This window comes from Pteropus medius, unplaced genomic scaffold (assembly GCF_902729225.1).
Source record: "Pteropus medius unplaced genomic scaffold, Ma_sr-lr_union100, whole genome shotgun sequence".
NCBI classification, from domain to species: domain Eukaryota; kingdom Metazoa; phylum Chordata; class Mammalia; order Chiroptera; family Pteropodidae; genus Pteropus; species Pteropus medius.
The window spans coordinates 3592205-3614055 of record NW_024344370.1 but is presented as its reverse complement, the minus strand read 5'-3'; the positions used below and the strand labels follow the sequence as shown (position 1 = coordinate 3614055).

The following is a 21851-nucleotide window of genomic DNA, read 5'->3' as shown; positions in this document are numbered from 1 at the left end:
TTATTCTCATTCCAATTTCTTTTAAGATGCACTCCCCGAAGGATTTAGTCAAGAATTTGAAGAGCGACAACCTAAAAGTAGGCCAAAATTTCAGTCTCCTCAAATACAAGCCACTATTTCATCTCCATTGCAACTTAAAACCAGAAAACAGGAAGAAGACCCTAAGATTAAGGTAATTTAAGAATTAAACATTTAAAATTATATAAAATCAGAATGAAGCATATATAGCAGTTCATAGGAGTATAAATATTAGGTTGCTATAACATTTCTACTTATTGAATATAACCTACCCGTTTGCCAAACTTTTCTATCATTGTCTGTTTTAGTTATCTATTCCTGCATAAAAAGCCACCCCAAAGTATAGTGGCCTAAACCAACAATTTATTATTTCTTAGGATTTTGAGTCTGGGCTGGGCTTACTTGGACAGTTCTTCTGTTCCACACGGTATCTCTTGAGGCTGGAACATCCAAATTTGTTTCTTACTCACATGACTAGTGCTTCAGCTGAGAGGTAGCCAGGCATCCCTCTCTCTATGTGACTAGATTGGGTTTCCTCACATATGGTGATTCTTGTATGACATTTGGCTTCCAAGAACAAATATTTCAAGATGTTAAGTCCTAATGTACAAATTTAATCAGGTTCTTGCTTGTATCACTCTTGTTAACATCTCATTCATTGAAGCAAGTCACTTAACTGATTCCAAAATCTTGTTGAAGGGTATTACAGGAAACATGAATACTGGAAGGTATAGTTCCTTAGTGCACTACACTTAAATACTCTGCATATTATAAAACACCTGTGAATATGAATGAACCTAGAAAACAGTACGCTAAGTGAAATAAGCCAGTCCCAGAAAGACAAATACTGCGTGATTTCACTTATATGAGGTATCTAAAATAGTTAAATTCATAGAAGCAGAGAATAGAATATTGTTTACCAGGGGCTGGGAGGAAAGGAAAATAGGAGTTGTTGCTTAAAGGTTATAAAGTTTCAGTTATGCAAGATGAGAAAGTGCAAGAGATCTGCTGTGTAACACTGTGCATATAATGACAATACAGTATTGTGTACTTTAAAAAATGGTAAGAGCATGGGTCTCATGTTAAGTGTTTTTACCATACATACCACCACCCCATTCCAAACACACGCAAGAACGGAAGGAAAGTTTTGGAAGTGATAAATATTTATAGTACCTTGATTGTAGTGGTTGTATCATGTGTATGCATATGTCCAAGTTCATCAAAATGATGACTTTATATATGTATTATAAATACATTATATATTAAATAATTACTATATAATGTATATAGTGTGTTAATATACATGAAATATGTGCAGTTTTTTATATATCAATTATACCTCAATAAAGCTTATAAACAAACAAAACAAAGACCTATGGAAGCATCATCCTCATAAAACTAGTTTTTAAGGAATAACACTAGTTTTTTAATTTTTAACAGTTCACCTCTCATTTTTTTGTTTTTGTTTTTGCCCCTCATGTAAACATGTTATTTGGATTATGCAAGTTTAGACTTTTCTTAATGTTGAGTTCATTTGTCCTTCACTGAACATTAAAGAATATGATTTTTGAGGCTGTGTATCTACTGTTTTTGAGTATAAAGGAATCATAAAAGCAGTGACGCTTAATGAGTTTTGATACCTTTTTCTAACTTTGGTTTTTCAGATATTTGTTTTTTATTTCTAGCCAAAAAAGGAAGAAAAAAATATGGAAGTAAATATGAAAGAATGGATTTTGCGGTATGCTGAACAACAAAATGAAGAAGAAAAGAGTGAAAATTCTAAAAGTTTAGAAGAGGAGGAAAAATTTGACCCTGTGAGTAGAAATTTGTATTAGGCTTCCAGCTGGACATTCCTTGGAAAAATATTTAACTTTTCTGAGCCTTAGTTTCCTCATTTGTAAATTAGAGAAATACTTTCCTTTAAGGATTGATACCAAGATTAAACAAATTTACACTTAGGAAAAAACATGACTCAAAATAACTGCTTAATAGATATTAATTATATTTTTCCCATGCTCGAAGAGATAATCAAATATTTTTAAATGGTTGTTATGTATGAGGAATATACTAAATTCTTTGGGTAATAAAAAAAGAAAGGCACATTCCTTTACAGAGGAAACCCATAGTCTGGAGAGAGAAAACCCAGAAATAAACTGAAAATATAAGTCTAAGTGAAACAAGCAAGTTGTAGGAAGAAAATATTATAATACATAATATCTGACAAAAGACATATCTAGAATTTATAAAGAAGTTTTGAAATGGTGACAGATACTTCACAAAAGTAGATATATAGATATCCAATAAACATGAAAAGTATGTTCAACATCACTAGTCATCAAAGAAATGAAAATGAAAACTGCAGTGAGATACTTATATATCCATCAAAATGGCTAAAATTAAAAAAGATCCATAATACCAAATGTTAGGAGGATATGGAACAAGTGGAACACTCATACATTGATTGTGGGAATAAAAAATGGTATAACCACTTTGGAAAACTGGCACTTTATTAAGAAGTTATACATTTACTTATCATATGACCCAACAGTTTCATTCCTAGGTATTTACTCAAGAAAACTAAAAACATATGTCCACAAAAAAAAGACATGTACTTAAATGAATGTTCACTGCAACTTTATTCATAATAGCCAAACACTGTAAGCAACTCTCAAAAGCATTGTACAAGAATGAGAAAAGCCAGACAGAAATGAGTATGTTCTAAATAATTTCATTATATTAAATTCCAGAAAAGTCATCTATGCAAAATCTATAGTGACAGCAGATCAGTGGTTGCCTGCGTCTGGGGGTGGGGTAAGGAAATTGACTATAACACATCATGAAGAAACTTTTGGTGATAATGGAACTATTTTATATCTTAGTTGTGATGGTGGTTACACAGGTGTATACAGTTGTCAAATTCACATGTATACTTTAAAATGGGTACATATTATTGTAAGTAAATCATACCTTAATAAAGTTGGCTTAGAAAGGAAAAAAAAGTTGCACAACAGCACATGTTATGATGAACCCACTTGTGTGAAACAAAAAAATAACATACATATATTTGCATTCTTATGTATGCAAAGAAGACATTTAGAAAGATACACAAGAAACTTACTAGTGATTAGGACTTGGGATGGTAGGGTGAGAAGGAGACTTCTTTTTTCTTATACTCTTCTGTTTCTAACCACGTGCCTATATTAAACTAAACAAAAAACAATTTAGGACAGTACAAGTCTACTTTGAGATTCAGAGAGGTCTCTTCTGATTGGAGCATTAGGTAGACTTCAAAGAGATGGGCCTTGAAGGGTGCATAGAGTGTGTATAGTCAATAAAGGATTGGAAGAGGATCTAGATAAGTGAAATAGTGTGAACAGGGTACAGACATGGAATTGTGCTTGGGGCCTTTGATTATGAAAAAATAGATGAACATGTATAGAGGATAAAATGTGTGATTACATACTGGCAGATAAGAATAAACAGATGAGCTCATCTGAGACTAGAAGATTTTGATGCCCCAAAAAATGAATTTGACAACTTCTGTTGATTGTGAGGAGCCAGTAGAGGTATGGGGGCAGGTGACAAGAAGAAATTGACATTTTAGGTCAGATTTAGTAGTGTTTAAGGTGGTTTGTAATATTTAGTAATATTCAAGGTGATTTGGAAAGGGTATGAAGGGCATTTTGCTGGCTATTATACTTACTCGGGTGTGAAATAATAAGGTCCCCAAATGGAAATTGGAAAGGAAGAGAAACATTTAAAGCAAGAATCAGTAAGAACTGGTGATTTACTGAATATAAAGGTTAAGGAGCCAAAGATTGCAAAGGTGGACAGATGGTGAAATCAATGCTATAAATAGGAACGATGGAAAGAATGAGTGATTTGGGTGAATTTAAGGAGCTAGTTAACCCTACAGTCAGTTACACTATAATGATGTTTGCTTCTACAGAAAATCTGAGAATTCAGCTGGTATGCTATTTCCTTAGTTTTCTCTTTTCCATTTATCTTAGCAGTTGTGTTTCATAGCAGCAACTACACATGCCCTCGTCTCCACCCTATGCTTTGATGCTTCTCATCTGCTGTTCCTTAGTAACCTAACCTAAGAAAAAAAAAATCAGTAATTTGACTTAAATTTAAGCTCTGTCTAGTTTTTGCACAGCAGAGTTAAGTCCTTAAGTTTTAAAACACCAATTTTCCCCAGAGGCCATCTTTTTTCAATGTCCCTATAAGATAGAGATTATGGGAAGGTGACTTTCAGATGAGTATTACTATATTATTACATATACAATCCTTTATGTATATTTATAAAATGTATAAAAATTGATTTTTATACATAAATGAGCTCATACATACTTTCTGTTCTATAGTTTGCTTTATTTTATTTAACATAACATAGTTTTTCCATGTGGATCACCCTCATTCTTTTACTACCTTATTTTTTTTCTAATGGCTGACTAGTTTTCTCTGTAGATATTCAGCATTTGTTTTCCAGTTTTTCCTTTTCAGTCAGCACCACAGTAAACATCTGTGTACCTGCAGATTTGCACATTTGTATTATTTCTCTGAAAAAAATCTTAAAAGGTTTGCTAGATCAAAGAATAATATCAAAAGGTCACAGGTTTTGATATAACACATTGTCAGTAGATAAATTAATCTTGCTCTTCTTTTTATTTCCTTATCTTATTTGAAACAGAATGAAAGGTACTTGCATCTTGCAGCAAAACTTCTGGATGCAAAGGAGCAAGCAGCTACCTTTAAACTAGAAAAAAACAAGCAAGGGCAAAAAGAGGCTCAAGAAAAAATAAGGAAATTTCAAAGAGGTAACACTTTTAAATTCTTAAGTGAATAATGTCTGTTCTTTATGGGCCTTCCTAGCATCAGGGTTGCCTCTTTTTAATATGTCTGCTCTTTCCTAACAGTTTATATGAGATTAGCTAATGTTTTTTGTAACAAGTCAAATAGTAAATATTTTAAGTTTTGTAGACCATACATACTGTCACAATTACACTCAACTCTGCTATCGCAACATAAAAGCAGGTATAGACAGTACATGGCTGTGTTCTCATAAAACTTTATATATGGATACTGAAACATGAGTTTCATACAATTTTCACATGTCACTAAATATTTCTTCTTTTTATCTTTTCAACAAGTTAAAAATATTAAAATCATTCTTAGTTCAGAGGCCATACAAAAATAGGCAGCAGGACTGGGTTTGGCCTACAGACCATAATTTTTCAACCTCTGATGTAAACCATAAAATGCCACCTCCGTTCAAGGAGAGGTGAATGAGGATTTATTTCTAATGAAAAAATTTTCTAGGCCTTCTATATCTGTTAAACGATTTAAAATTTTTAGTATACGATGTGAAAATAAATTGCCTCTGACTTCTAGCACAAATTCCTAATAGGAGGTATTGAACAATTGGCTACAAGGAAAAAGAAGGAATACTGGTTTTTTTCCATCAGAAAGGCACAAAAGACAAATATATAAAACTAAGCATCATGTTTTTTCTTGGTAGAAATGGAAACTTTAGAAGACCATCCAGTATTCAATCCAGCCATAAAGATTTCACATCAACAAAATGAAAAGAAAAAGCCTCCCATAGCCACAGAAGGGGAAAGTGCTTTGAACTTTAATTTATTTGCAAAATCTACAGCTACTACTGAAGAAGAAAAAGGTAAAATGAAGGGAAAGTGTTCCAGGTGTAATTCGTAAATAGTAAAATGTCAAAGAATGTATATTTGAGAAAATATTTTACTTTGGATTCTAGCAAACTACATAAAATGATAGTTTGCTTCCACAAGCTGTATTCAAAAAGTAATAATTATGGTAATTTACTTGTATTGCATTTTGCAATTACAAATATCTTGCTTCAGCCTCATCCCTCTCCAGTCCATCCTCTAAACTTCCAGAATTATTTTTCCACAACAGATCTAAACATGAGTTTCCTCTTAAGAGCCTTTAATTAGTAACAAGTCCAAACGCTTTATCATGGCATTGAATATCCTTTGCAGTCTGCCACAATCTACCTTCCACTTCATTCTTCCAGCTATGTACTGTAGCCACATCATTCTTTAAAACTTATGTTGTTTCCTGGCTCCATGACTTTGCTCATCCTGTTACCCCCTACATGACCAATTTTTCCCTCACTTCAAGGCTCACCTCAAACGTCATCTCTTCTTTAAACCTTTCCTGATTCTGGCCATGCCACCAGACATGTGTAATCATGTACTTCTTTGTGATAAGTAAATTATTGATATAGCTAGTATAATAATAGTTAAGTCCCACACTAAATTCTCATTTTTTAATTATATGTCCTTTCCACAAATATTTATTTATTCCTTATTGTTCACAACATCAAATGCTACCTGCACAGTTATTAACAAAATAACCTAGGTTCTGCCTTCTTTAAGTGTATAGTCTAGTAGGGAAGATAAGCTTTAAATATACACAAATATGTAATTATAAATTGTGATGTATGCTATCAAAGAAATAATAGAGATAACAAAGGGAGCTTAATTTGGATTGAGGAAACCTTGCTGATGACTTGCTCTGGAGTCTGACAGCTGATTAGGTGTCAGCCTGGTAATGAGCTGATAAAAGAGCCTTCTAAGGAGGGAGACAGTACAGAGAGAAATTGACTGACAGTGTGGCTACAGCATAGTGAGGTGATAGAAGAGTGACAACAGATAGGCAGACCATGGAGGGCCTTTGGAAAGTAGTGAAGAATTTGGACTTTATTTTATACATTACATGAAACTTTTGAAGGAGGTGGTGGTGGTGTCATCGCTTAAGCAGGGAAATAACATCTGATTTATACTTTTTCAAAAGATTATCCTTCCTTTGTGGTAGCGTACCAAACACTGTAATTGAGAGTATCCTAAGTAATTCATCACATGGATAGTATCATTGCTATTTTACAAAAAATACATAAGTTACTCAAGATAGTTCCTTTAAAGATTCAGATTTCCAATGGTTCTATCAATCAAGAATTCCTTACATCGCTTACAAAGAGCAAGGCTTTCTGTCTGTCCTTTTTTCACCTATTTTCTTCTAAAAGTCTGTTCCCAAAAGTGAGAGGACTTTGATCATTCATGAGATTGTATATTAGTGCATGACCATTTTTTAAAAAATGAATTTTTGTCTATCATTTTAGAGAAAAAGAAAGAACCTCATGATGTAAGAAATTTTGACTATACTGCTCGAAGCTGGACTGGAAAATCTCCCAAACAATTTCTGATTGATTGGGTCAGGAAGAATCTTCCTAAAAGTCCAAATCCTTCCTTTGAAAAAGTTCCAGTAGGTAGATACTGGAAATGCAGGTATGTTTTTCTGGTTAACTGAATGAACTTTTAGAAAAATCTAAGATGAAAATCTTTTTGTTTCTCATGATTTAAGTAGACATTTAGGAAGCTCTCTAATGCCAACATCTCAGATTGGTAGTGCTTATAAATCATCAGTTACAATGTTTTCCACGAGGATGTTTATTTTAAAGAGTTAATGTGAACTTCAATTCAATGCTAATGGAATTCTGACTTTTTTTTTACTTCAATTTTATTTAAAATTTCTTTTGGCTTCTTCGTAGGGTAAGGGTAATCAAGTCTGAAGATGACGTACTGGTAGTATGCCCTACAATCTTAACAGAGGATGGCATGCAAGCTCAGCATCTGGGAGCTACACTAGCACTTTATCGTTTAGTGAAAGGGCAGGTGAGACTTTTTAGACATGGATGTTTTAAAAATCATTTGTGGTGTAATGGGTATATTATATTTTGTCTATATAAAACTATCTGCATGTGGAAGTTAGTACATATTTAATTATGGCCTTCCGTGCCAGTTTTCTCTTTACTGTTCCTTCTGATTTATCCTTATTTCTGCTTATTTATAGTTTTGACTTCCTCTCACTCCTAAACATGGCTCAGTCTTTCTCTCCTAAGACCAGAGGCATTTGATTGGTTCAAATTTTCAGGCCATACTAATTTACAGAATAAAAATAATCATGCTAGAGTAGTTGAATTAAGGAGAAATTTTTTTAAAGTTTGTTTTCCTTTAATGTTATCTCTCAACTTTTAAAAAAGTGTCGACATTGATTCCAATTTTCAATTTAAGTTACATCCAGATTAAGGAAAGATTAAAGTACTAAAGGAAGCAATTTTAAAAGAACACAGTGCTCTGGGGGGATTGAGGAGATTGTCAGTATTTCCCTTTTATAGTAAATATGTATATCTTCATGGGAAATTAGAACCACTGTAAAGTTCAGGCACTGATTAAGTGGAACCCCAAAATGTATTTCTTTTCCAGTTTCTGTCAGTAAAAGTTCTTAATTTCTTTATTTCCCTTATTTTGCAAAATAAGGTATCATAAGGTAAGCTTAGTTGATAGAAATGACTATCAATATAATAGAGATAATTGTGGGCTCTCTTATAGCACAGAGTTAGGATTACTTATAGTCTTTCCAAGTGTAGTTCATTTAAAATACTTTGACCTATAATAGTATACATTTGCCAGAATCACAGAGAGAGCTTTGTTTTAGAAATGTTCTGTGAATCATCGGCATATTTATATAGCACCACTGCAAGAATAAATAATAAACATTTATTCAGTAGTTTCTTATGTTCCAAGAATAAGTGCTTTTCATGAATTCACTTGAAATTTACCTCAGAGCATGCCTATAAAGGAGATAGTTATTAGCCCCATTTTACAAATGTAGAAACTGAGACAGAGAGAGGTTATTTGCCCAAGGTCACCTAGCTAGTAAGTTTAGAAGCCTGAGTATGATATGCTATTTATAAATCTGCATCATATGCATGTACATCTTCTATTAAAGTAGTAACTTTTACTAGTTTAAGAGACAAATACATTTTCAGAGGAAGATAGCTATTCTGAGTTCTAACCTATTGAATTTTGTCACCTATAATTAGTAAAATAACATACTGCTATTTTTTTCTTTATAGTCAGTTCATCAATTACTTCCTCCAACTTACCGAGATGTTTGGCTGGAATGGAGTGATGCAGAAAAGAAAAAGGAAGAATTAAATAAAATGGAAACCAATAAACCACGTGATCTTTTTATTGCCAAACTTCTGAATAAATTGAAACAGCAGCAGCAACAGCAACAACAGCATTCTGAAAATAAGAGAGAAAACTCTGAAGATCCTGAGGAATCTTGGGAAAATTTAGTTTCTGATGAGGATTTTTCTGCACTGTCCTTGGAATCAGAAAATGTAGAAGACTTGGAACCTGTTAGAAACCTCTTTATAAAGTTGCAAAGCACACCGAAGTACCAGAGACTTCTAAAGGAAAGACAGCAGTTACCTGTGTTCAAACACAGGAATTCAATTGTTGAAACTCTTAAAAGGCACCGGGTAGTGGTTGTGGCAGGTGAAACAGGGAGTGGTAAAAGTACTCAAGTACCACATTTTCTTTTGGAAGATTTGCTTCTAAATGAGTCGGGGACAAGCAAATGTAACATTGTCTGTACCCAGCCCCGAAGAATCTCAGCAGTAAGTTTAGCCACAAGAGTGTGTGACGAATTGGGCTGTGAAAATGGACCTGGAGGAAGGGTAAGATGTTCAACTCCACCTCAGTGAATGGCGACATTAATCACTTTTGCTCTTGGGATCCAATTGGAATCTATACCAACTATGAGTTTTGAGTGTTACTCGTTGTTCAGTAACACATCTCAGGGCACTTTTCATTTTTTCTTTGATAGATGTGATATTATGCCACTCTCCTTCATATGAAAAGGATTATTAATAATTCTTTCATTAAAATTCTCATATAAAAGAAAAAATATATTCAGTTTAAAAACTGAATATTCAAATATGTTATATACAACATTGAACATTCAGATTACAGACAAATATAAATTTGAGTCTAATATCTTATATCTCAAGTTTTTGCAAATCTTTTTTGTGGAATGTATTCTTGAGTGGTTTTCATTAATTCTTGTCAATGAGCAGAAGGTAAAAACAATGTAGAAGAAAATTCTAGACTAATTTCAAACCCTGTATTTAAAAAAATTTAAGAAGGTACTTAAATATCTATTGTCATGTGTTTGCCATGCCAGTATACACAAAACTGGCCAAACTTTAACTAGAGTAACTGCTAAGTATAGCAATTAATAAGTTGGGTAGAACCAACTATGATGAATTCCAAGTTCATATAACTCAGCTTAGTTATACTTTGAATTGTTCTTTCTAGAAATGGTACTTAACATTTTTGTTTCTATTTTTAAAATAAGTACCCCTTCGTTAAAAAAAAAAAAGTTATGTAGCAAATTGAGATTCTCTCATGGAATATAAGAAAAAAAGGCACAGTTTCTGTCTTTTAAGTAATTTACATTAAGGGAATGATAGACAGGTACACAAATAAAATAAAGGAATGTCTGAAGAAGAAAGCATGATGGAAATAGAAGTCACTTCAAGATTCCTGTCAGGCACCACTAGTATGATACCAGCTGCTTTTTAATGGTGGCAGCTTTTATGAAATCTGGAGAGATGAGAAGACCAAATTGAAGAAGCTGCTCTAAATTTCTGTTCCAGAGTACCTCAATATTTCTGATAATAAATTGCACTAAATTTACTTAGACTACTCCACATAGTAGGATCAGCACTAGTGGTTCACTTTTTGAAGTTTTAATTAATAGACTAGAAAGAGTGAGCCTAAAGATGACTTGTGAAAATCTAATCTCAGCCTGTATTCTTTCTTCAGAATTCTTTGTGTGGGTATCAGATCCGGATGGAATCTCGAGCTAGTGAATCTACCAGGTTACTCTATTGTACAACTGGGGTTTTGCTAAGGAAACTTCAAGAAGACGGTCTCCTAACTAACGTGTCTCATGTTATTGTAGATGAGGTGAGTAGATTCTATAGTCATGTTCAGATAAATTCTAAACATTTTTGTATTAAAAAGATGCTACTTCTAATACTTGCCAACATTTTCTTTGTGCTTAATAAATGCCACACAGTTTATATACAAGTATTTAATTCTCTAGAACAAATGTGTCTCATGTTCTATAAAATTGATTTATTTAGTAAATACTATATATAACATTTGCTACATGCTAGATGTTGTTCTAAGGACTTTATATACATAAATTCATTTAACCCTCCAGCCATCCGGTGAAGTAGATATTGTTATCTCTGTTTTACCATTGAGGAGGTTTAGGTACAGAATTTAAATAGCTTGTGCAAGTTCACACAGCCAGTAAGTCCTGCAGCTGGGGAGTTCAAATCCAGGCAGTTGGGCTGTTGTCTGTATTCTTACCAGTATACTGCCTCTCAACTACATTTAGTTAAAGGATTTTCTCAGATTCTTACAAAAAACAAGGACTCTTCATCAATATGTCATTTTCTCTATAGATACACTCCTACTTGAAGCAAATTTGAATGAACACAAATTGAATTATGCCAAAAGTTTTACATTAGAATTATTGTAATTGGCATTCTAGCCCAGTATGTGTAAACTGCTTTGCTTTGTACATATTTTTTCAAGAAGAAATAAGATGTATGGCATTTTTATTATTCAAAATATATTTTAAAAATTTTCCCTGATACAAAGTTTTTTTGAATGTCTATTAATTTACTAAGTTCAGAAGGCAGATGTCATTCATTGATTTTTAATTAATAGACTACATATAGATTATTGGGCTATTTTCTTCCTTTTGGTTAGAAATTATCTCTAGTCTCATGACCCAGAAAAAAATGTTGACATTTAATGTGTATATTTATATATGTGTATATGTAGTGTTATGAATATTTATTATATAATTCTTTTATATCATTAGTCTACAAAAAGATTTTTTGGTAGCTTTATAGTATATTATTTGGATGTGCCATCATTTATTTAACCATTATCCTGTTGTTGGACAAGTTTAGGTTAAGCTGTTTTTAAATACTATAATATTTTGGAAATAAGTCATAGGAATTAATTTTATCTAAGGAATCTTTATTCTTTAATGGGAAGAGAAATTGTAGTATTATCACGAAGATGTCAAAAAGAAAGAGGACCTATGGCCACTTGAGCAGGCCCATGGGTGACTGCTCTTGGTAGTAGTGGGTGGGAGTGGGGGGTGGTAGAGTGTCATGATCATACCTTTGCATGACCAAGACCTAGATTTTATCAGTAGCCTCAAGAATCAACGTAAGTCAAAATACTAATTTATCTATAATGAGAAATTTTTACTGCTAGATAGGTTGAAATATTTGTATTAGCTACTTAGTAAGTTTTCTTGGAATTCCAGTTTATCAGAAAATTGCTTTATAAATATATATCAGGGTGAACCCTAATTTAAAAGCCAGACCAATGTCAGGAAGCTGTTTTTTGATAGTATAGTATTAGCAATCTGTATATATGATTTACTGAGTTGTGCTTCAGTGTGATACTATCAATCTCTTGAACAATACAGTTAGAGAAAAAAGCCCACTGAAATTCATCATTATGTTAAATGTAAGGATGTGGGAGATGTTGTAGCACTGTTCCTTCATTATATTATTTGGAAACTTCTTTATGAAAATGCCCAGGATAATACTTCTGGCCTTATTATTAAGAATTGTTGTGGGATTTGTTCTAATTTATGGTCAGTATGTGAGTTAAGTAGCTTTTCCTGCTGGCTGCTGGTATGTTTACAGCCAAATTTTTTGCCTATCTCTCCCATGTATACTTAATAAAATATATATTTTTATTAGCTGTTTTATGTTCTATACTTATTTTTTCTCTTCTTTTTTTAAAAATCAGTATGTGTATAAAGTACCATCTTTTTGACGACATTCCTCAGATTTGTATCATCCATCAGGAAATCTCTTTCTTGATCTTCAGAAGTAAATATCCTGGTCAAATCACCAAAGTAAAAACATCCAAGATTATTTCTTTTTCTTTCTCTCACAGCATTAAATCCAATCAGTGAGTCCTTTTAATTCTACTCTTCTCAAATCCGTTCACTTTTCTCCGTATTCACTGGTATTGCCCTCCTACGGGCCACCATTCTCTTTAGTTACTATGAAGTCTCAGATTAAACATTCTGCTTTCTGTTTTGTTCTCCACTGCATTCTCCACGTTGTAGCCAGAGTTATCTCTTTTAAAAACAAAACTCAAACCATATGATTCCCCTGCTTTAAAATGTTTTCATCACTGCCCTGACTCATTAGTACAAAGTCTCAACTCCCTAGCATAGTTTATAAGGCCTTACACAGGCTGATTACTGAGTACCTCTCCAGGTATCTCTTGCCCATTCCCTATCCCATGCTCAAGGTGTCATTTTTGTTATCCAGTTCCTAAAATGTATTATGATCCCCGTCTTCACCAAGATTTTGTATAATTTGTGTGTCTCGTGACCACTTTTTCTCCTTTTTTCAACGTATTCCTTCCTCCTTTTTTTCAAACTCATCCTGCAGTTCTCAGCATCAATGGCAATTTCTCTTAGTAGTGTTCCTGATCACCTGAATTAGCTACTCTTCATATGTAATTTCAAATCATCCTGTACAGTGTCCTCTTACTAGACTGTAAACTCAAATGGAGAGAACTGTCTTGATAATTTTTTAATCCCCAGCATCTAGCAGAAAGCTGAATACTTAACTGTTTGTTGGGCTCTGTTTTTAAGGTTTTGCATGATCTTATTTGATTGTCACAACCACTCTATGAAGTCTGTGTTATTTGTATTCTCATTTTATAGAAGCAGGAATAAACTCAGAGATATTTAAATAAGTTTCATAAAGTCATACTGTAAGTGGCCAAACCAAGAATTGAACCCAGCAGTGGTTTCCAGAGCTTGAACACTTAACCACTGTTGCCTTCCTTCCAAAGAAATAAATGATCAAACCTTTTTTAACTTATGTTATCTTGGTGTACTTTATCTTTGTATGCTGCCTTAAATCTTATACAGTGGAGTAGAAATAAGTCAAATTACAGAAAGTTGGAAGATAGACTGGTACATTCAGCAGATAATAAGTTCTGACAGTGTACCATGGCTGTTATGCTCTATAGCAGGTTTAAAGCGCTCTTCACTAAAATGTGTGTATTGGTAGGGCATTACAAAAAAACTTTTTCTTGGACAGTTGATAAAGACCCTGTCAGATTTCTACTAATCAACTTAGCTTTTTCTACATAGTCGATAGACTATCTCTCTTGTGGTGATGGCAACAGTATAGTTTTATATTAGTGGCAGAACTTTAGGAGTCACCCTGGCCACTTAGTGAAATTTGGAAGCTGCCCTAATCTTACCAAACACTTGCAAGCCGTTTGCTAAGATGGAGTCCTACTGTAATAGCTAATTTTGTTCATTATGTGCTGATTTTTACTAGCTTCAATTTTTAGAGGGTGACTTTATTTTCAGTTCCAAAGATCTGCCTTACTTGAAACATACAGCTCTCTTTCCCTCCATGTGTACTATTTAAATATTAACTTTTAGTAGATGTGTGTGATTATTTTAGCCTCTTACTCGACCTTATATATGCTTAATTTTTTATTTCCTTTATACTAGGTTCATGAAAGAAGTGTCCAGTCAGACTTCTTACTAATTATCTTGAAGGAAATTTTACAGAAACGCTCTGACCTACACTTGATTCTAATGAGTGCCACTGTAGACAGTGAAAAGTTTTCCACATATTTCACACACTGCCCTATTCTCAGAATTTCAGGAAGAAGTTACCCTGTTGAGGTAAGTTTTCTTTACAACACGTATATGAACAGAAACCACATGCCCACCAGGGAGTTTCCCCAGAAGATAGGCACTTGTAAGCTGAGCCCAGACCTATTCCCAGGGCGCTGCAAGCAAGAGAAGACCTGGAGATGGCCTTGGGAATCAGATGGCTGGTGCCGCCTTGACTGAGGATGGTTGGGCTGGAAAGGAGGGTTCTGCTTGAAGACATAACTGACAAGTACAGAACATAAAACATTTCCATGTCAAAGCCATTATATCCAGATTGAGGATGGCTGCTTGGCAATAAGGAACTCCTTTTTTACCCACCTCTCAAATATAGAGTTGGCTTTGAAGCTTCCTTTCTTAATATTTGCTCTTTTGGTTCAACTGATAAAGACTGTTCTTTTTAATTGGTTTTCACTTATAAAAAATATACACCGTAATGTAATTTGTCTTCAGACTTATAGGGACAGACTCATCTGCATCAATGAAATTCTTCATTGCCAAATAATGCAGAAAATCTTTTTTCATAATAATTCTAAATTAGCATTTGATGACATTCAAACAGTAACAATCCCCTTATTCTTTTTAAAATGACATTTACTGAGATGAATTTGAGTTCACCATTTATATGCGTTGCCTTAATCTATGCAGGTTTTTCATCTTGAAGATATAATAGAAGAAACAGGCTTTGTACTGGAGAAAGACTCAGAATATTGTCAGAAATTTCTGGAGGAGGAAGAAGAAATAACCATTAATGTTACAAGCAAAGCAGGGGGAATAAAAAAGTATCAGGTAAAAAGAAGACGTTTTATAAGACATCTAACAATGCTATCCAGGATGTAACCTGTCATGAGAGTTTTGAGATCATATGCTGGCATAGTGAATTCGAGTATAATTTGGTAGAAGAGAAACAAATATGATTAAGAACAAATTTTAAAGGTCATTTCTTTAATCTGTGTTTCATAGAGTCTAGTCGTTGGTTTGTAATATTTCTTACACTATCCTGAGCCTTATAAGTGCACATAAAAAAGTCAGGACTGTATAAGTATGATGTAACTTTTATTGTTTCATAGCAATGATTAATTATTGAGAGAGAAATTTGTAATTATTTTTTCTACTTTATCTGAACACCTTAGGCGATCAGCTTGGGCAGGCCCAAATCTAGATCCTTGCCAGCAGTTTTCTTAGCCTCTATCCTGGTGTGAGCCATCCTTAGTAGTGAAACTGTCCAGGGCGCAAGCACAGTTCTTCATAGATAGTTTTAATGACATGTTTCACAAAAGATGTGTTATCCTGCATGTTAGCCAGTGGTGCTATACTCAGTATTTTCATCGTATCCACAGTATATCATGCATATATCTAATCTGATGTAAACACAAAGTTAAAGTTACTTAACTTTAACTTAAGCAGGTGATAAACCAAGAATGCAAAAAACTAAAATCTTTCCCTGAAACTCCAGAGATAGAAATTAGAAACTAAAGAAAGACTTTAGAAAATTAAAAGTATTTCAAAAGAGATGACTGGAACTCAGCAACCAAAGTAAAATCTAGAAGAAATGAAGCAGGTATAAACTATTTAATAAAGTTATTATGACCTCTCAGCCTAGTTGCTTTTCAGTTGCCACAGGACAACGTATAGTGTTCTGTTTTTCTTTAATTCTTCATTAATTTAGCGTGTACATGCCAAGATAAGAAGTTTTGTTATATTTAAGGAGGCTGGATGAAATTAAATTATAAGGAGATAATGAAATCTTATATTTTCTTCACTTAAAAATAGTATTCTTGCTATATTTTAACAAAATAATAATGGTAACAATAAAAAAATACAGATTTGAATGAATGACATACCTCCTTTTTCTCCTTTTGTCTTATAAAAATACTTAATATTTTTGTTCATCTTTTTACGATTGTGTTTCTTTTAGGAATACATCCCAGTTCAGACTGGAGCAGGTGCTGATTTAAATCCATTTTACCAAAAGTACAGCAACCGCACTCAGCATGCTATTCTCTATATGAATCATCATAAAATCAACCTGGATCTCATTTTGGAACTTCTTACATATTTAGGTGTATATATATTTCTAATGATTCTTCATTTGTTTTGATAAAACTTTTAACTGGAAGTGTTTTATTAATATCTTATATGTTGTTTCTCCTTATTTTGAATATTGTGTCTTCTTAAATATTTCAGACAGAAGTCCCCAATTCAGAAATATTGAAGGAGCAGTACTGATCTTTTTACCAGGCCTGGCTCATATTCAACAGTTGTATGATCTCCTCTCAAGTGATAGAAGATTTTTTTCCGAACGGTAACTACAAATCTTTATTAATATTCCTGGTAGTTTTTAAAGAGAAAAATATCTCATAAATTAAAACTCTCGATCAAAGCTTTCAAAGTCTTTTTACCTTCAGTTAAAATTGTCCCATGTTTGTAAAGCAAGTTTGTTTTTGTTTTAACATTTCAATTGTAGTATTTTATCTACTAAAAATTTTAGGTACTGTTTCTGCATTTGTTCTATTAATATGCTTAAGCAGAGGGAATCCTGTGGTTAGATGGCGATTTCTCTCCCTAACCCACTGGATGGTTCAAAACCTCAGCAAGGTTGCAATTTACCATTCATACTTACTGAATTGGCTGTTTACCTTTTTTGTTACAGTTGATTACTGCTGTCATGGTTTTCACTTCAACATCAGCATGTTTTAAAAATTCTTTAAACTCTATACATATAATTTATTCATATTAAATTTTTTTATCTTTGATGAATATATATGGGATTTCACTGTACCATTATCAGAACTTTTGTGTTTAAAACTTTTCATAATTAAAATTTTTAAAGTTGCTTCCTATTTGCAAATAAATTTTGTTATTCTTTGCAGTGTCTTCTAAAGAGAAACTCTTGCTAAGAACTATGATTTTAACTTTCAGATATAAAGTGATAGCTCTGCATTCTATTCTTTCAACTCAAGATCAAGCTGCAGCATTCACACTTCCTCCTCCAGGAGTCAGGAAGGTAAAATTCAGTACAGCAAATTTATATGTAATCCATTAAGCTGCTTTCATGAAAGTGTTATCATCAAAGACAATTAGTATCATATACCTTGTAGTATATAGCGGACTCCAGATCCTCTGCAGCTTAACATACTCAAAAGTGAACCCAATATTAAAATTAAAGTATTTGAATATTTACATTATGCGTTATTAAAGGGACACGAATTTTTAGAGGAGTGGTAGTTGAAAAATATGGCATGGATGTTGCTCGTGAAAAGAACAATCACACTTTTCCCCCAAAAAGGCATCATGAAGGATGTTGGATGGCAGGAGCTATTTGAATCCGAGGAAGATTCTTTGTTGTTTTCTAGGCTATTTATCCTGGATTATTTTTGTAATACATAGACCATTAGGTCGAGGGGAAAAAAATCTCAGTATTTTCATTGTGTCCTCTGTTCAGGATTCTGCATGAAGAGATATTTGGCAAAGAGAGTTTCTTAGATTTTGAACCCTTTCTCAGAATGGAGAAAAAGAGCACAATATAGGAACTGTGGGGAACACAAAGCTCCCAGAAAGAGCATGGACATAATGCAGGAGACCTGGATTCTCATCCCTAAACTGCTACCATGTTTGTGGCCTTTGGCAACCCACTCAGCCTAACTTTCTCATCTTTAAAAGGACCACAGCTTTAGGATTAGAACCGCTGGGTTCTTAGAGCACAGTTAGAAAAACATCAGTTTAATCGAATTCCTTTGACCCAATTTCCCATTCTACTTAGTCATCTTTAAGATGCCTGTGGAATTAGGGGAACGGTATTTTTGTTGGAATAAAAAATTGTAACTTTAATTAGCAAGCTTAGGTAATGAAACTAATTAGAGAAGTTAAAATTGCACAGTAATAACAAATTATGAATTTTTGTAAATAAAATTGAAATTCACTTTTTAAACTCATCAGCTCAAACTGTCTAAAATAGTTTAAATGATAGGACATTGCTGAAAGTTGTTAACTAAATATTTTGGCTTTTTGTTTATTTTCAGATTGTTTTAGCAACCAATATTGCAGAGACAGGTATCACTATTCCAGATGTTGTATTTGTAATTGATACTGGAAGAACAAAAGAAAATAAGTAAGTTTGTTTCCCAAATCTAAACATTTTTAACCTGAAAAGAGTTTGGGGCTCTTGAATTTTTAGGAGAAATCCCAGAATCATGTAGAGAAAATTCCAAATGTCCTTATTCTGCCCAAAGCAAAAAGCCTCCGAGGAACTGTAGGAAACTTTAAAATGTCTGAGAGTAAATGTCAAATTTCAAGTTTTCCCATAAGTATTGCCAGTGTACTGCTACTTTTAGAAAAGTGCTCTCTGAGAAAATTTTCAGAACATGAATTTTTGTAAATTTGTTTGTAAAATAAATTGTTTTATAAAAGCATTATTTGTGGGACTTTAAAAAAGAGCATGGATTTTGGAGTCAGAGTTGGATTTAAATCTCTAATCTGTAATCTTGAGCAAGTAATGTAACCATCAGTTATAATCATCAGTTTCCTCATATGAATGGGGAAATGAAAATTGAAAGTGCTTAGTACAGTAGTTGGCACATAATAGGTAACCTTAACTGAATCTTCAACAAAAAGATTACTAATTTATAAATGTTTTAATGTATATATAGCATAAATAGATGATACCACCTTAGTGATCTATCATAATCTATATACACTATCCCTAGTATTAGGAAACTTTAGCAATATTTGGAAACGAGTATGACTATCCATTACAAAGTAAACCCTTGATTTTTAAAATTGAAACTTTAGAGGAAGCGTTTTCAAGGTTTAACTATCTTGTGAAAAGTACTTTGAATTATAATGTTCACAGTGGCATTTCTTAGACTCTTTCAAAGAATACTTATTGCGTAGTTAATAGGCATTCCATTAAAATAAAAAAGGTCCCATGGTCAGATTAATTTGAGAAAGGGTAACAGTTTTTTTTCTTGTGCTAGAGCTTTTAATTTGATAGTATGAGATTTAGTATGCAGTGTTTGCTAAATTATTATTATTATTTTTTTGTTATTATTTTTTAGGCAAGGCAACCCTTGGTTGACCTCACAGATTGCAAGGACCTTGTCAGCTTACAATCCCTTATTTTTTATTTTTTTACACCTACAGCACCTGGTCTTCCTGGTCTCCCATCCAGGCACTAACCAGGCCCAACCCTGCTTAGCTTCCGAGATCAGACAGGATTGGGCTTGTTCAGGGTAGCATAGCCGTAGACATTTGCTAAATTATTTAAACATGGGACATGATTTGGAAAATATTGGTCCACAATAATGGACTTTTTAAAGCCTATTTTCAACTTAATTTTGAGAGTCGAATATTTTCAGCTTTTTTAGATTTTGATTTAAGTCAATTATCCACATATACTTTCCTCCAACATTTTTTTAGGTACCATGAAAGCAGTCAGATGAGTTCTTTGGTTGAGACATTTGTCAGTAAAGCGAGTGCTTTGCAGCGCCAGGGGAGAGCTGGGCGGGTCAGAGATGGCTTCTGCTTCCGAATGTACACAAGAGAAAGGTATGGCATTAGCATTGGAAATAAAACACACGAATCGGTACAGTGTGGCATTTCTGATAATATGTAAAGTATTTGGTGTTATTTTATTTTTCAGATTTGAAGGCTTTATGGACTATTCTGACCCTGAAATCTTGCGTGTGCCTTTGGAGGAATTATGTCTTCATATTATGGTAATCTCTAAGGAAATCCAATTTTTATATTCTTCACCTCTTTCTAGGGGAGAAAAAAATGAAGGCCTAAACTTTCTAACCTTAGTTGCTCTAGATGTTCAAGTATTTTATTTACTTTTCTTAAATAAATGGCCCCTCCCCCATCTTTTTTTAAGTAAACCCCCTGTGCTTTAATTCTGCCACAGTTACTTATACTTTATAGATTAAAATGCAGTCTCATAACCTAAACCAGTAGTTCTCAACTGGGCAAATATTACTTACCAAGGACAGTTGGCAGTGTCGAGACATCTTTGGTTGTCAGAACTGGTAATAGGTAGGCCATGCTGTGAGTAGAGGTCAGGGATGCTTTTAAACATTCCACAGTACACAGCACAGGCCCCTAAAACAAAAAATTTCTTGCCCAAAGTAATAGTAGTGCTGAGATTGAGAAACCCTGACCTAAAACCAAGGGCTTCCTAGTCTGAAAGACCTATAATATCTTCCAGTTCTTACATTTTGACTGTAAAAATCAAAAACGAAAAAATTAAAAATATGGCAAGATTTTATCTTCTCATGCCTACCTCCTAAACACACACACACACCCACCCACCACCCACCCACCACCACCACCACCACCCCACCCCCACCCCCACCCCCCACCCCACCACCACTCCCCAATTATATTTTTAAAGGAATATGATAGCCTTACTCAGACATTTATCCTCTTTGCTCAGAATTTTACTTAACTCAAATTTAGTTTCAATTTGACCATCTCTTTGAGTAGTGTTAATTCTCTTTGATCACATATCAATTTATCACTTTTTCAATCTGCAGAAATGCAATCTTGGTTCTCCTGAAGATTTCCTCTCCAAAGCCTTAGATCCTCCTCAGCTTCAAGTAATCAGCAATGCAATGAATTTACTCCGAAAAATTGGAGCTTGTGAACTAAATGAGCCTAAACTGACTCCGCTGGGCCAGCACCTTGCGGCTTTGCCTGTGAATGTCAAGATTGGCAAGATGCTTATTTTTGGTGCCATATTTGGCTGCCTTGACTCAGTGGTAAGATAAACGATGCTGCTCTTTCTTCACTTGGAATATCATTTTGGCTGGTAAACTATTAAATTTGGAAATCATGTAGTCCAAATTATTGAAAAAGTATTTAAAGAGCGTTGCAGACAATGGAAATTCAGCAGGCTAGGAATCAAGATATCTGAGTGATGATTCTGAGATTGCTTCTAACTGTGTGACAGACTACAAATCACTCACACAGACATTCAGTTTTTTTCTGATTCTGGTGATATTATCTCCTATCTCACAAACATTGTATAGAAGCAAAGTGGTATATTTTTTAAATTCCATAAAGTGAAACTAAAAGTAACAAAAACGAAAATGTTAGCTGTTGTAAAGCATGATAAATGAAAGAAGAAACATGCATCTTGAAAGTGATTGTTTTGATTTGCTTTCTTTTACAAATGAGCTTACAATGTTTAG

The 21851-nt window shown here is 33.6% G+C and overlaps 1 protein-coding gene and 1 pseudogene across 1 annotated transcript in view; one reads left to right on the top strand and one right to left on the bottom strand.

The window, feature by feature from the left end:
• The window catches only part of DHX29 (DExH-box helicase 29), a 41390-nt gene that overhangs the window by 10912 nt on the left and 8627 nt on the right, over positions 1–21851 (top strand). Inside the window, exons 5-21 of the mRNA XM_039869948.1 lie at positions 27–172; positions 1704–1832; positions 4712–4838; positions 5540–5698; positions 7178–7343; positions 7607–7730; positions 8975–9583; positions 10734–10877; positions 14500–14676; positions 15313–15453; positions 16583–16727; positions 16852–16969; positions 17587–17671; positions 18687–18775; positions 20083–20211; positions 20306–20381; positions 21195–21419. Of these exons, the coding sequence (XP_039725882.1) occupies positions 27–172; positions 1704–1832; positions 4712–4838; positions 5540–5698; positions 7178–7343; positions 7607–7730; positions 8975–9583; positions 10734–10877; positions 14500–14676; positions 15313–15453; positions 16583–16727; positions 16852–16969; positions 17587–17671; positions 18687–18775; positions 20083–20211; positions 20306–20381; positions 21195–21419 (2789 nt within the window). The remainder of the gene's footprint in view (positions 1–26; positions 173–1703; positions 1833–4711; positions 4839–5539; positions 5699–7177; positions 7344–7606; positions 7731–8974; positions 9584–10733; positions 10878–14499; positions 14677–15312; positions 15454–16582; positions 16728–16851; positions 16970–17586; positions 17672–18686; positions 18776–20082; positions 20212–20305; positions 20382–21194; positions 21420–21851) is intronic.
• On the bottom strand, positions 19798–19912 carry LOC120608392 (uncharacterized; annotated as a pseudogene).